We start from the raw sequence: 14,246 nt of genomic DNA, 5'->3' as shown, positions 1-14,246 counted from the left end.
AGGGTTTTCGAATCAGATATTAGTCTTCTAAGGCGATGAGCAAACACAATGTACCATTAGAACACTGGAGTGATAGTTGATGGAAATGGGCCTCTATACACCTCTGGAGATATTTCATTAGAAACCAGACGTTTCCACCTAGAATAGTCATTTACCACATTAACAATGTATAGTGTGTATTTTTGATTAATGTTATCTTTATTGAAAAAACAGTGCTTTTCTTTGAAAAATAAAGACATTTCTAAGTGACCCCAAACTTTTGAACGGTAGTGTATGTTGTAATGTATGACAAAAACCCGAAGGAGCACTCTTTGACACCCTTTTGTATAAGCATGTAAATTATTTTAAAAATATATTATCGTTATTCAAATGCTATTTAAGACCACTGCAGTTTTAAAGTTATTGCAACATGACACATGACACTATTTGAGATATTTACCCCCATCATACACAAGTGTCTGTCGTTGTGTAAAGAGGGCAGATGATTTGCAGGTAGGTGGAAATATACAAGATGGTGGCCTCTCAACTCGGGGGCAAGAGAGAAGTCATTCCTCCTCCGGGCCTCGGGCGAACCTCGCCGTCATTCATTTCCATTTCTCTGTCGTCCATGTGACCGCTGAAGCTGCAGCGCACGCTCGGCTTGTTTCATTTGACATCCAATGGATTGGCATTTAGTGGGACGGGAAAGGAGAACAAGGGAAACAAATCAATCCTTTGAAAATGGAGTCGCGTCCAACCTCGGCCACCTATCAGACATTTTTAAACCGGCGTGTATCATGTGTACATATACACCCTTTTGCTTCTTCTCGCAGACATTTTGAGAAATGCACAGGTGTTACACAGAGTAAACCGTCCCAGTATGTTGTGGCCGTGTGAGAGTGAACCAGGACCCTACAACTGAAGCAGCCCAATGGAATCCAGCCATTGTTCATTTCATTATTTACACCTGTTCTTTTCCCACTGTGACAAGTCAACATGTCCTCCGTGGAAAAGACCAACCCACAGGCAGAGAGAACAACTCATTCTGCAACTGAAATTTTAATTAAAGAAACTTTAAGCCCATTAAGGGGAAATAAATGACTCATTGACGTTGAAGTATTAGTATTTATTGTGTTTTATAGCCACAAACTGAGTTGTGTTACTACTTGTATATATTTACTGTGTATAATATCTGTTGGATGTCAACACATTTTTTAAATTTTGGTAAATAATTAGACATTAGCAGTAATGCAGATTGCCTGTAGGTGGTGCAAGTGTTAAGAATTGATCATTTTCTTTGCCTATAGGTGGCGCCATTAATGTTTCTTCATGTAGGACCAAGGCTGCATTCACACGTAGCGACATGTTGCTATGTTGATGTCGAATAATACATATTGAATAAAAGAGTTTTGTGTCTGCTAATTCTTGTAATTATCCTCGTAAACCATGCAATACAGCTTAACATCCTATTGCAAGCGTAAACAACTCCCTCCGGTATAAGGTAAGAGCAGCTGCGAAGGACAGCAACGCTTTTTACTAATTGTGTGGGTCAATTACGAGCAATTTTAATTATGTGTTGCAAGCACACACCCATATATATGTATATATATTAGGGCTGTCAGCGTTAACGCGTTAATCTATGCGATTAATTTGGCCGCGTTAACGCACTAAAATATTTTAACGCAATATTTTTATTTATCGGGTGACGCGGCGCGGAAAGAACTCGTCACACGAAACCTTCAACGTGATTGGTCAATCCGTTTGTCTGTCAACATTTCGGGGGAAAAACAACCAATGAACACTCAGTAAATCACAAAGGACCTCCCACCTCACAGGTTAGGCTCATTTAGCAGCCTGTCAGTCAGAGAACCAGAGAACACTGCACGAGGACAATGAGCCTTATTTCAGAGCTGAGACTGTTCTGGAATGTTTGATGTATAACACGTGGGGGTGTGTCACATGCAAAAGACTTTAAACGGTGAATTTAATTTATTTTGTAAAATGTATAAAATGAGCCCAGCCTCCAGAGGGTTAACGTGACATATGTGAATGTCAGTCAGTTACCAAGGCCACTGGTTCTGCTGCTGTTCAGTGTTAAAGATGACAGGACCAATGGGGTCTCAATATACTTCTTTTTTTTTACTAATCTGATGTTTCACTGAAGAAACAATTTATCATCCACGATATTAAATACCTCGCTGGCACTGTATATGTAGGAGCCTCTTTGAAAACACAGCTCTGTGTGAAGTTTTGTCTTTAAAAAGAAGGAAAACACTTAATTAATTAATCGCAATTTCAAAATGTGCGATTAATTAGTGAATTTTTTTTAATCGATTGACAGCCCTAATATATATATATATATATACATATTAGTGCTGTGAAAAATAACGCGTTATGATTAAATTACAGGATTAATTCGTTAATTTTTTTTAACACATTTAACGCATGCTCAGAAACCTGTGATTAATTTGATTAAAATGTTTAATCGTTTCAAAGCCCTAATATATATATATATATATATATATATCAAAGAAAAAATGTCGACAAACCAATGATGCTCCATCTACGGTCCTCACAAACACTTACTCCCTGGCTAAGATTACCCATTTGCTGTAAGCTACAAAATATAAGGTAAAAAGTAAAGACCGAAAGGAGTAATGATGCATTCATGATAGAATGTAGAGCAGAATACACACACACACACACACACACAGCCAACGTTTTAGTGCTTAGTTTTGATTCAGCTCTTCATTAGCCACAGGGCCCAACTCCGGTTAGCTCCAGTATTAGGCTCAATTAGAACAAGATCCAATTAGAGGGCTCCTTTCCCCTGGGGCAAGGAGAGGCAGGAAATGGAGACTGAGAAATGTATAAGTCGACAACATGCGGACACAGCCAACATAAACAAACTTACTTTGTTGATCTCTGCTGTTGCTACGCAGGAGTCCTCTGGGAGTTAAAGCCCTGCTAGTCTAAGCTATGAGATAAAACAAAATTTAAAAAAGCCCCGCAGCAAAACATGAACTCTGTGAACACAAGGGCTCCGACACCATGAAGGGAACGTCTGGGCCCAGAAAATGAAAAGCCCACAGGCGTTTTCCATTTACAGCTAAAAATCCAGCACTAGCTCCTAGCCAGGGTTAGTATCAGACTCTCAAAATGAACACTTACACTACGGGGGGAACAAATGAGTAGCTTCATATCGTCGCTCTATTAAATCTGTGGGCTAATAGACATATACCTTACTACTGACAGAAATCAATAATGTACAATAAGATAAAGGGCACGGAGGAGAGAAAGAAAAAGAGAATGAAAGAAAGAGAGAGAGAGAGAGAAAGAGTTAAAAAAAAAAATTGGTGAAAGAAAAGACAAAGATCCAACTGTGTGATTGGGAGCTCAGTGTTGCTGTCCTCCTATCAGCATGGTTGGAGGTGGTGATGGCGGCAATGTTGTGCGAGCTGTTTGGGCTTGCCTTTGCCTCGGGCCTCTTGTGTTCCTCCCCCGGGCGGCGTGTGAGGGAAATGGTGTGTGGTGCGAGGGTAAACCTTGACCTGCTTGCCAGGAGGCTGCACACGGAATGAAATGAGCACAAACAAAGCAGAGAGGAGGAGGAGGTGGAGGAGGAAGAGGAGGAGGAGGAGGAGGGGTGTTAGACAACAGTGGAGGAGGTACATGGCTTCACTTGTATCACTGCTACACCCGCTTTCGTTGCTTTCCGATATGACTCTGAGTGGCAGGATACACACACACACACACACACACTCTGATTGGGAGCGCTCAGGTGTTGTGGGTGGCATGCTAGTAACGCTGCAAAGATGGAATGTGAAACATTTGCCTTCATGCTCTGCCAAGTTGTGGTTCAGGGAAAGATAGAAATCCCATTATGTCACATGCCTAACTTGGCCCCCACAAACTCTGAAACTCATTTGTGAAATTGGGTTCAGGTCTTAATGAGTTGGAAAGTGGTTTTGGTCCTATAAGTCTGCAGAGGATAAATACAAATAAATAAATAAAATAATAATACATTATATATATATATATATAAAAATATATAAGTGTATATATATATATATATATATATATATAATTGCGGGCCGGATTTTGACATAACTTCAACGATCAAGCTGTAAATCTTAAATTGCCGTTCTATTCTGCTGACAGCAGCTGATGTATTTTAGTCTTGTGTTTGTAATGGCTGTAAACCAGCGTGTTGACGGATGTGTGTGTGTGTGTGTGTGTGTGCCATATCAGCCTGCTTACCTGTGAAAAGGCCCAGCGAAAATCCATTACATACTTTAGAGACGACTCACGAATGGAATAATTAGCACAGCATGCTTTCCGCCCGGCTGGAAGTCTCTCGATAATGAACAAAGGAAAGGAAATTAGCTTTTGTCTCATAAAGTCACAACTTCAAAGATCCCTGCCATTGCATTAATACAGCCAGAGCCGGCGGCGGCGTGGAGGAGAATAAAATAAGCACTCTCACTCAGACCCTATTCCTATGAAGGTCTTTCTCAGGACAAATGTGGGAGATTGGCACACACACACACACACACACACGACTGGACTGACAAAATGTATGCAAATTCACCCCAAGGCAGATCTCATAAAACAGTCAAAATATCCAGTATTCCAACTTAAAACATGTTTTGCATTAGTGAAAATAAAAAGAAATTGAAGAAAAACCCCATTCTGCAGGTGTAACACTATTTCCACAAACTCTCCCTCCATTGCAGCCGGATGTACACTTATTCACATCAGGTCATCACTCGGGCCCGGGGCGGCCCAGCTGTGGCCCGGGTGACCCGCAACCGTCGTCTCGCCTATCTGCCGCTGCCGCCGGCTCCCCCCTCGGGAGCGTGAGTGGTACAGTGATCTGGCGCGAGGTCATCCCGCCCGGCGGTACGGCGTTACGGCACAGTTTGTTGTTTAAAAAAAAGTAGAATAAAGGCCTAAACAGCATTCCCAGTGTTTGTGGTGGAGACGACACAATCGATGAAGAGTAGAGTTTAGATGGCAAATTGAATCAATGTGAGGGGTGAGGGGGGGTTTCCCTCCCCAAAAGAAATGTATGCAATACGTGGACGGAAAGAGAAAACACATCGTGGACACATGTATTCAAGATTTGTTTCTATCTTTTTCATAATACCACTCAAAAACAATACGACCGGTGGCTTCCCCCTCCTCCTCAACCCTCCTCATCATCAGCGTGTTCCTCTGAGAGCGACAGAAAGAGGCAGCAAGCGAAGAGCGCGGCGTGGTCTGTCCGAGGCGCTATCGGCTCCTTTATCTGCCAGGATCAGTTGTTCGTGCCGGCAGTTTTTCCTCCGCCGCCCTCCGGAGAGAGGCGGCTCTCAGCTGGAGAGAGGCGCCGGAGGCTGGCGCACCGTCTCCATTGTGTGTGGAGAGACACGTGGAGGACTTGAGAGACTCGGTGCAGGTGCAGAGAGGAGGAAGAGCGAGAGGGAACACACCTGAGGGGCGACGGTTTTATTTTATCTGTATCTTTTTTTTCTCTCTCTCTCACTGAAGGCAGGCTTGTTTTTTGAGAGGGGGGCTTTTAGGCACAGGGACATTTGTTGTATAGGGAGGAGATGGTTACTGGAGGGAGGGAGAGGGCCCTCGAGTAGAACGCTCCCCCTCCAAACTGACAGAGACATTTGGTTCCAGATGCGAGCTGCCAGATGTAATACTTTTTTTCCAGCGTTGAGGGCAACATGCAGGACAGCGCCAACACGACTGGGGCCAAAAACCACGATTCCCAGCAGCACTGAGCCGCCCGGACGCCTAGATGAGGCGTGACACCGCCATGTGCGTGAGGTCACGCTCCCCGTCTTCAATCGGGGGAGGGGCGGGGGGTTCTTGTTTTCGGACAGGACGTAACAAGCTCACCTCAGACTGGGAGCTCTCCTGGGAAAGTGATCCGTTTTGCTAACTGTTTGTATAAAAGCTGACAGGCTACAAGAGTCTCAGTGACAGCGTCTATTCATCTCGGGGTGTCACACAGAGAGAAGGGGAAAAAAATAGAGGGGACGAGGAAGGGATAGAGAAACACAGAGAGACAGGAGGAGAGGGATGAAGAGCGATTGAGAGAGGAAGCCCAGTGAAAGAAGGGGAGATGGGGACAGGATAGATTTACCTTCAGCTTGGAAACACCTTCACATCATCTCGCTGCAGAGGTTTTCAGACCTCCATCTGTCCCGGTGACTGAATGCGTCGCGATGTTTTCATCACTTTGGTTTTAATTGTACGTCTCACTCAGCACAGTCTTCCTTCTATACTCGGCTAATTTAGATTGAGATCCTTCCAGGCTTTCCCCTATCTTTCATTTCCCTCCCCTCCTTCTCTCCATCCCATCAGCGCCCTTTGTAGAAAAAAATAAAAACCCTTCATGTCTGTGACTTTCTTGCCCTCCGGCACATGAAGCCCTCTTTTATTTTGATCATCGCAGCACAATGGATTCATGCCATTCTGGCAACTTTATTCAGGATCAGCCCGAATTTACATACTGCTTAACAAGTTTGTGCGTGACTGTTGATGCCTCTGATCAAAGTGCTTTTGGAAATCTTTCTCATCAGATTTTTTTTTCTCCCCCCCCCCCCCCCCTCCTCCGTCCTTCATTTCAAATGCATGCCGCAGACAGGCATCTTTAACTCAGGGGCAAAGAAAGGTAACCTTCGTGCTGCACAAGCCCAAATGTCATCCAACAAGGAGGGCTCATGTCCCGGGGATAAAGATAATGTAATCTAAGCAGTATACAGTGTGCGACTGTGTGTGAGTGTGTGTGTATCCATGCTAGCCTCGGTGTTTGTTGGAGGCTTGGGTTCCGGGGGGCACGGGGGGAGGAGAGGGGAGGAGAAGGGGGGGATGACAAAAGTCAAAGCAGTCATGTGTCATTTTGGATGCTGAAGGGCTGGGACCAGCCTGCAGGGCTGTCCTCTCTGTCAGACGCACTCACATATCTGCTCTCTCTCTCCCTCTCCCTCTCGTCCATCCGTCCCTCTGTCTTCATCCAACGCACGACGCGTTTCATGCAGCCGCATGTTTTCGTGCACGCGGCAACAGGGTGGAACGGGCCTTTTCTGTCACGAGAAAAAGGGAGATCATTTTAAAGAAGCAGCACATCTCGAAAAAGAGAAGAAAAAAACCCCGCCAAACATCTGCTTCTGGGTGCGTGGCGCGCGGTGACTCATTTCACGTGTCTTAATTACTGCGTCTTGATCACATCTGCCACGAGAGCGAGACATGATTGGTTCTATGACCAGTGAGGCACTGTGAGAGTGTGGAGGAAGGGGGTGGCTGGGTGTGTGTGGGGGGGGGGGGGGCTTTTGACAAAGATCAGGTTGTAAATCAAGATATCAGAGGCCGAGCCACAAACCAATGGCCCGTAACCTCCCCGTGGGGATGGCAGACGGGGCTGAACACACACAACCCACTGCAGGAACCTCCGTGGAAGTGCATTTGTAAATATATGTAGCTACCAGAGCAAACAAACAATAATTGAAAAACATTAAATAACTGAAAAGGAACAAAAAAACAGATTCAGAAAATACAATGAAAAGAGGGCGTGGGTGGAAAGAGAGGAATCGTGGGAATGCAAGATTGCACCTCCCTCGGGCAATCAAATTATCCTATGGGCTGATGGTTCCTCCTTATGCGTCGGCTGACATTTTCCTGTAACCCCATCCCGTGTAATGCTATGTGATGTGTGTGACTGGCTTCTGCCACGGCCCTGAGAGGTCACGGAGCCCCCGGGGCCATTTGCTTTTGGCCCCCCAGCATCCTGGGAATTGTTTATTTTTGCTCTGTCTGCTCCCTCTTTGCCTCTCTCCGTCTCATTCGGCCTCCCTTCGGCCTCCCTCTCCGGCTCAGTGGTGTCTACTTTCAATTAGGAGGAGGATGCACTCGTATTCTTCTGCGAGACAAAACTCCCCGACAGGTGACTCTCGAGGGGTAACTCAAAACCACAACCTTTAGTCTCTGGTTGGTATTCCAGCAGCTTTTTCTGTGGACAGACAAAAATAAAAATATAACAACAAACGAAGCTGCCGGTATTATCGGTTATTAAACTGTATATGTTGCTCTGTGTGATGATGATAAGAGTGGAGGGTGTGTTCAAGAAAAAGAAAGAGGAGAGAGAGAGAGAAAAAAAAGAGGGGGGAAAGAGATTTGAGGACAGAGAAGATGAGATGTGTGATATGAGATAATAGAATGATATTCAAAATATATCCCTCGGAGCTTGGAGTTGAAGCAAACTATTAAAAGAGAACACATTTTTGACCGCTTATGGATATGTAAGCCAGCACACCAATATGCCCAGACCTTACTTCATACTGCTGCAGAGCCCCAAAGGGCATAAGAGGAGGCGGGCCAACCCTGCACACACACACACACACACACACACACACACACACACACACACACAAATAGTGCATGTGAGGAGCTGTCGACATGTGACAAGCAGAAAAGGGACAGTGTTGAGAGCCGTACCCTTTTATGACCCAACAGTCTTTGACAGCTTGGCCATCGCTCCAGGTCACGAGCCATGTTGCTTTTTCATCTGACAATTTCTTCGAAAACACGGCTCCCTCGATGGATCCCATTGTTCAGAGAGCTTTGGTGTCCAGACGATGTGGTGCCAAGCAGATCCCAGTTGATTCTGCCTGCTGGTAGCTGGAGGAGTCCCACTGTCAATCTGCAGGACCAAAAGTGGGACGAAAGTGTCAGCGATATGATGGCGGGAGGCGGCTTCTATGCAACACTGCCCTCTGCTGGCGGAAGGCGATAGCACCTCGGGTGATTCCGCAGCAGCAGTTAGCCGGAGACTAATGTAACCCTCAGTTCCACAGGGATGCTAATGTCTAATGCTTCCTCTACCCTTGAAGCAGTTGCCTTGTGTGGACCTAAGGACATTCGGAGCTGACACATTTTAAACATCCCAGGAGGGTTACACTTTGAAATATGGCCACGGGGGGTGGTGGCACATTAGAATGACACCAAAAAAAATGTAGATCCTCAAAGTGAAATAAATCTGCCTGTGACTTGGAGAGAGAGAGAGAGAAAGAGAGAGAGATGGGTTTTCTTCAGAGGGCCACACTATTTGGTGTTGGGTGCATCCGAATAGTACAATCCCATGCAATGTTGTTTTCCCCGGTGCATGTTCTATATTAACCGCAACATGAGAACACGCTCTGCCTAAAGTGTGTATGTGCGTGACGGATCAGGAGAAAAGGAGATGCGGGCATAGCTAAAAAAGAAAAGAAATCTGTTGTGTGTGCTCACATTCATACTGTTTGCTATGTGTATGTGCAATTGGCCTGTAAGCTGTGTGTGTGTGTGTGTGTGTGTGCATACAAACAATGCACTCAGTCGACAGCCCGCAGCACTGCTCGTTCTTGCTCGGAGAGTACATGTCCCGAGGCCTCGTTCCTCCGTCGATGACCTCTGGTGAAGCCATTATTTTCTGCATTAATGATGAGCAGCAGCCAGCGATGAGAGAGATGGACTTTGTCCTGAGGCAAAGTAGCACTGATTATGGGCAACAACAATGCCAGAGAGGGAAAAAAAGGAAAAGGAAAAGAAAGAAAACTCTTCCCAGAAGCAGTTCAACAGACGAGGAGACTTAGCAGCAGCACAAAATAAGCTGCTCTTGCTCTATTGACACGATGGATCAGATAACCTCTGTGGCTAGAGGATTATTACCCCGCCCCCCTGGAGTAAACTTTATTAAAGTTTACCTATCGCCCGTCTGGTCACCTGCTGGATTCAGCACCTGCGCGTCAACAAACCAGTGGCAGCGACAGCACAGTAATCATCTTATCGTTTGACCTGACATGTATTAGGGAGGAGGGGGATGGGGGCAATTAGCGTATGGATGAAATGCAGTGAGTCATCCAGGCCTCAATTTTGTATCGCCCTCCGAGGATTTAATATGACATATTGGGAAGTAATATGCGAGGCTTAATTGATCCTCTGACATCACCACAAACAACCAACCGTTAAAACTCACAAACAAGACAAATTGCAGACAATGTGCAAATCGCTCTCGTCGAGGCAGCCAGGGCCCCCACTCAGGAAATCCTGGCTGGGGGAGATGACTCTAAATGAAGGACTTTACCATTCACCATTATGTCTTTGGTGAGAGTCAGAGGGAACCCCCGGGGCTCTTCAGCACAGCACGGCACAACTTTTCAAAGGGCTCCAGATTAAAGTCCCTGGAAGTTCCCACTGGGGTCTGAGGCCAGGATCCCATTAAGCAGCCCTACCACACCGCCGGCCATAATTGTGTCGTTGAGAATTCAGAGCAGCGGTTGCTTGATAAGCGAATTTAGGGTGAAATAAAAAAATTAAAAAACATGGAGGGGAAGAAGAAGAAAAAGGATGCAAAGGGGGTCTCGCCGGGCCACCATTAGACACGTCATTCGCTCCTCACTAATTTGTTTTAAATGACTGAGGGAGAGGTGAACACTTTACAAAGCAATCCAAGCTACCTTTTTTTTCCTCCTCCCCATTTCCAGGCCTGTGCCAGACTGCTGATGAAAACAGACCTTTTACAGCCGCAGTATTCCGCCGCTGGTGTTTTAAACTGTAGTTATCTTTATCGCAGTACTTAAGTTTGCAGGAGGATAATCGATAAGAAGGGGAAACTAAGTCTTCTGCTGTTTTTTTGGAAGTCCCTATAGTCTCCTCTTAAAGAAACCGATCAGCGCACCACTAGTTAAGACCATAAGAGATAGACAGCATCTAGAGGCCAGAAAAACAGGTTACAAACAAGTCCGCTTTTATTGAACATTTAGTTTCATTGGGTTTCTGAATGTTACAAACAGGTTTGTTACATCAGTTCATCAGCGCTGTTTGGTGTAGGATATAAAAACATCTTGTAAGCGTGGTTCAAGATCTAAATCCGAGCTTAAGATCCATGTCTGTGCTTTTATACATCAGTCAACTCGATAGCTGGTAGTATAAGAATTTATATATATTCTTCTTTGCAGGCGAGTATCACTCGGAAACATTTGAACAACATCAACAGATCTCAAGTTAGGATTTAGGTCTTCACAATGAAACAGATGAGCGAGAAAGAAAACCTTTGAAACTTACTAGTATTTGCAACCCAAATATGCTTTTTGTCATCCAAGTGCAATAATGAAAAAAAAGAAATATTGGTCAACGACTTCAAGTGGACTTTTTGGCCTTCTTCTTCTCTGCCTCTTCCTCTTTTTCCTTTTCAATCTCAGCCACCAGGGTCTCAATTTCCTTGGCTTCCAAAATCTAAAAAGTGGCCAAGAAAAGAAATGATTAGCTATGAAATAAAAAAAGGTTAAAAAAAACAAACAGATATAATTTGCAATGACTCACCCTCAGTGGCTGATTCCGTCTGATAATAGCCAGCTCAATATTTTTCCCTCCTGACTGGACAACCTGTGACCAAACAAATCCCAGAGAATCAGCATAGATTAACCACCGCAGCCTCGAACTTATGTTCATGTTGTGGTTACGAGACAAAGTTTGCAGGGTAATTAAATGAAAATAAATAAGTATTTGATTACTTTAACAAACAAAGATAACACCAAATGAGACAATACACTTCAAGGCCAAATGTCTGGGCTTTTATTTGCGTTCTCCTTGTTTTGGCTGCAGGTTCAAGCACAACAAGCAACGTCATGCATGAAAACCTAACAATTATGGCGGACCACTTCCCGATTTACATCTGGAAGCAGTTGGTGGCCTTTGATAAAGTCAGGCGGAAATTATTAAATTCATACTGGGGGTCGATGGAAATACTTTTGGCGGGACAATTTCTCTTTTGCATTTCACAATATTTGTGCCATGCCCCAAACAATCTTTTAAATAAATATTTGTCTTTACTGTATATTGAAACTAGAATGCTTTAGGATACGATTAAAATCACTGCTATTCAAAGTGAGCAAGTTCAAAGACAAAATGTGGACTTACCTCCAGCAAAGCTTTGATAGTCAACTTGATCGTTTCATTGTCCCCAGCAATGGCTTCATCCGTGTAATTCTTCTCCAGGAACTCCCTCACAGTTTTTGCGCTGCGGCCGATTGCATTGGCCTGTGTTTCCCCCACAAGAACGAGACAGAAATGTATTATTAATTAAATTCATCGATACAGAGAACCAAGTAATGTAGAAAGAGCAGTCTTACTGACCTTCCAGGCATGGTAGGTTCCTGAAGGGTCCGTCTGGTACAGCCTGGGAGTTCCATCATCGTCAAAGCCAACAATTAACGCAGAGATGCCAAATGGCCTGCGCCCATTGCTTTGGGTGTAGCGCTACAAATAATACGACCAGCGTAAAAACAGATGTTACTGGTCGTTCTTAAAAACCTGGATACAAATGAGCCAGCCTATGGTTTTAGTTGTTGGGAACCATGACTCGAGGAGAGCATAGCAACTAAAACACTTTTTTATAATGTTCTTGCCCAATGAATGTGAAATCTTACAGATGCCTTTTCGAAAATGAAGAGTTAATATACAGATACAGATATATACTTTATTAATCCCCAAGGGGAAATTAGTTCTCTGCATTTAACCCATCCTTAGTTATTAAGGAGCAGTGGGCTGCAGTGATGCGCCTGGGAAGCAACTGGGGGTTCAGTGCCTTGCTCAAGGACACTTCGACTTGCAACTAATGGGGAGAGCCGGGATCGAACCGACAACCTTGGGGTTGCAGGACGGCCCCCTTACCCCACTAAGCTACAGCCGCCACCAGGGGTTCGAAGGTTGGGTACCTGTTTCAGTGTCGCTATGTAGCGTGTGATGTATTCCACTGTAACCGGGTCCTCAACGGTTAGCCTGTGGCTCTGGCACTCAACCCGAGCTCTGTTGATCACAATACGGGCATCTGCCGTCAGACCTTAAAAACATGTAAAAATGTCAAATGGTTACACAAACATAAAAAGGCAAACAATGTTTCATGTGCTACATAGATATCTGTAAAGACAAAGTGCTTTTAACAACTCGTCTTCGTCCATGACTCCACTCGGCCATGATAAATATATTATTCAGTTTCGCGAAAAAGATTTTGTCATTTGAGGTACCTGCAAACGCCATGCAGACGTGCTCGTCCAGGGCACATATCTTCCGGACGGTCCTTTCCTCCTGCAACTTTGCCACCGATTTCTTCTCAACCCCAAGGACAACGATGTCTTTACCTCGGATTCCCACCTGCAGTGAAAGAAAACATCACAATTCATTTCAGAGATGCATTAAAGATAATTTCGCCCCCAGTGAATTGTCAAATTGTTGATACAATGCATTAAGTAGTAATGTGCATGTCAGGAACTCAAACAGCCTCAGAAATGCCCTCCACAACCACCAGTGAGACCTGTCAATTTAGTTAGGACTTCAGGACGTAAAAAAACACTTAATTTTGAGAGTTTATATGCCACCACAGCAAATAATTAAGTGACAAGCCAACAAAATCGGCTTGCCATTAATCAGACTACTCTATCAATTCCTCTTTCGAGTAACTGGTGTATTCTTTGGAGGGGGTGGAGGGTTAACGATGCATCGCAGGTTACGGTGGACGGATACAATCCAAGAGTTGTCGTAAAATGTCATCCTTCCAGAATTCCCTATACAAAGCTACAAGAACTACCACCATATTATTGTTTAACAAAAAAAGTACTTCGAAGATCGCGATCAAAATATTGTTGGAGTGAGCTAGTTTTAGTGGGCATCTCATTGAAACTGAAACTATTGTGAGAGTGACACAGCGACAAAACGCTTGCTAGTGATACTCTTTAATAGTCAGTGTTTAACGTTAGATTAACTATTAAGTGCTTGAAGTAGCGACATGAAGCAACTTTCACATTAGCAACCCGTAAGTGCAACACATTGTGTTTTAGAAACATTTAGCTGAACAGAAAACCAATGTGAGGGTCTGCTCGTCGCTAGCCTAGCTTGTTGGCTATCGTTAGCTTCAGCAATCGTTGTATTTGAGGACTCACCGCTGTGGAGCCTTTCTTTACAGCTTCTTGTGCATACTCGACTTGGAAGAGATGGCCATCGGGAGAAAAGACAGTGATAGCCCTGTCGTACCTTGTCGCCATTGAACTGCCAGACGTTACAATCACAAGAAAAAAGGAGACGTGCACCAAATGATTCAGCTAGTTAGCAATTTGCGAAGCTAGAGCTGGCTGCCCGGTGTTGAGAACTGCGGCTGCGCGTGACCTCTGAACTCGGGCGATACCAAAACGGGTTCACGCGTCCGCCATGGTACATTATATAATTCCCGTTTGATTAGA

At 44.6% G+C, this 14,246-nt stretch overlaps 1 protein-coding gene across 1 annotated transcript; it reads right to left on the bottom strand.

Moving 5' to 3' along the window:
- Positions 1-10,742: 10,742 nt before the first annotated feature.
- psma8 (proteasome 20S subunit alpha 8) lies at positions 10,743-14,144 on the bottom strand. The gene is made up of 7 exons (XM_056420865.1): positions 13,950-14,144; positions 13,038-13,164; positions 12,729-12,853; positions 12,148-12,270; positions 11,932-12,051; positions 11,335-11,397; positions 10,743-11,247 (listed from the first exon to the last, which is right to left on the bottom strand). The coding sequence occupies exons 1-7, from the start codon at positions 14,049-14,051 to the stop codon at positions 11,152-11,154; spliced, it is 756 nt and encodes a 251-aa protein (XP_056276840.1). The 5' UTR covers positions 14,052-14,144; the 3' UTR covers positions 10,743-11,151.
- Between the last annotated feature and the right edge of the window lie 102 nt (positions 14,145-14,246).

Source organism: Pseudoliparis swirei, chromosome 8 (assembly GCF_029220125.1).
Source record: "Pseudoliparis swirei isolate HS2019 ecotype Mariana Trench chromosome 8, NWPU_hadal_v1, whole genome shotgun sequence".
Taxonomy (NCBI): Eukaryota; Metazoa; Chordata; class Actinopteri; order Perciformes; family Liparidae; genus Pseudoliparis; species Pseudoliparis swirei.
This window is presented reverse-complemented; position numbering and strand designations above follow the sequence as displayed.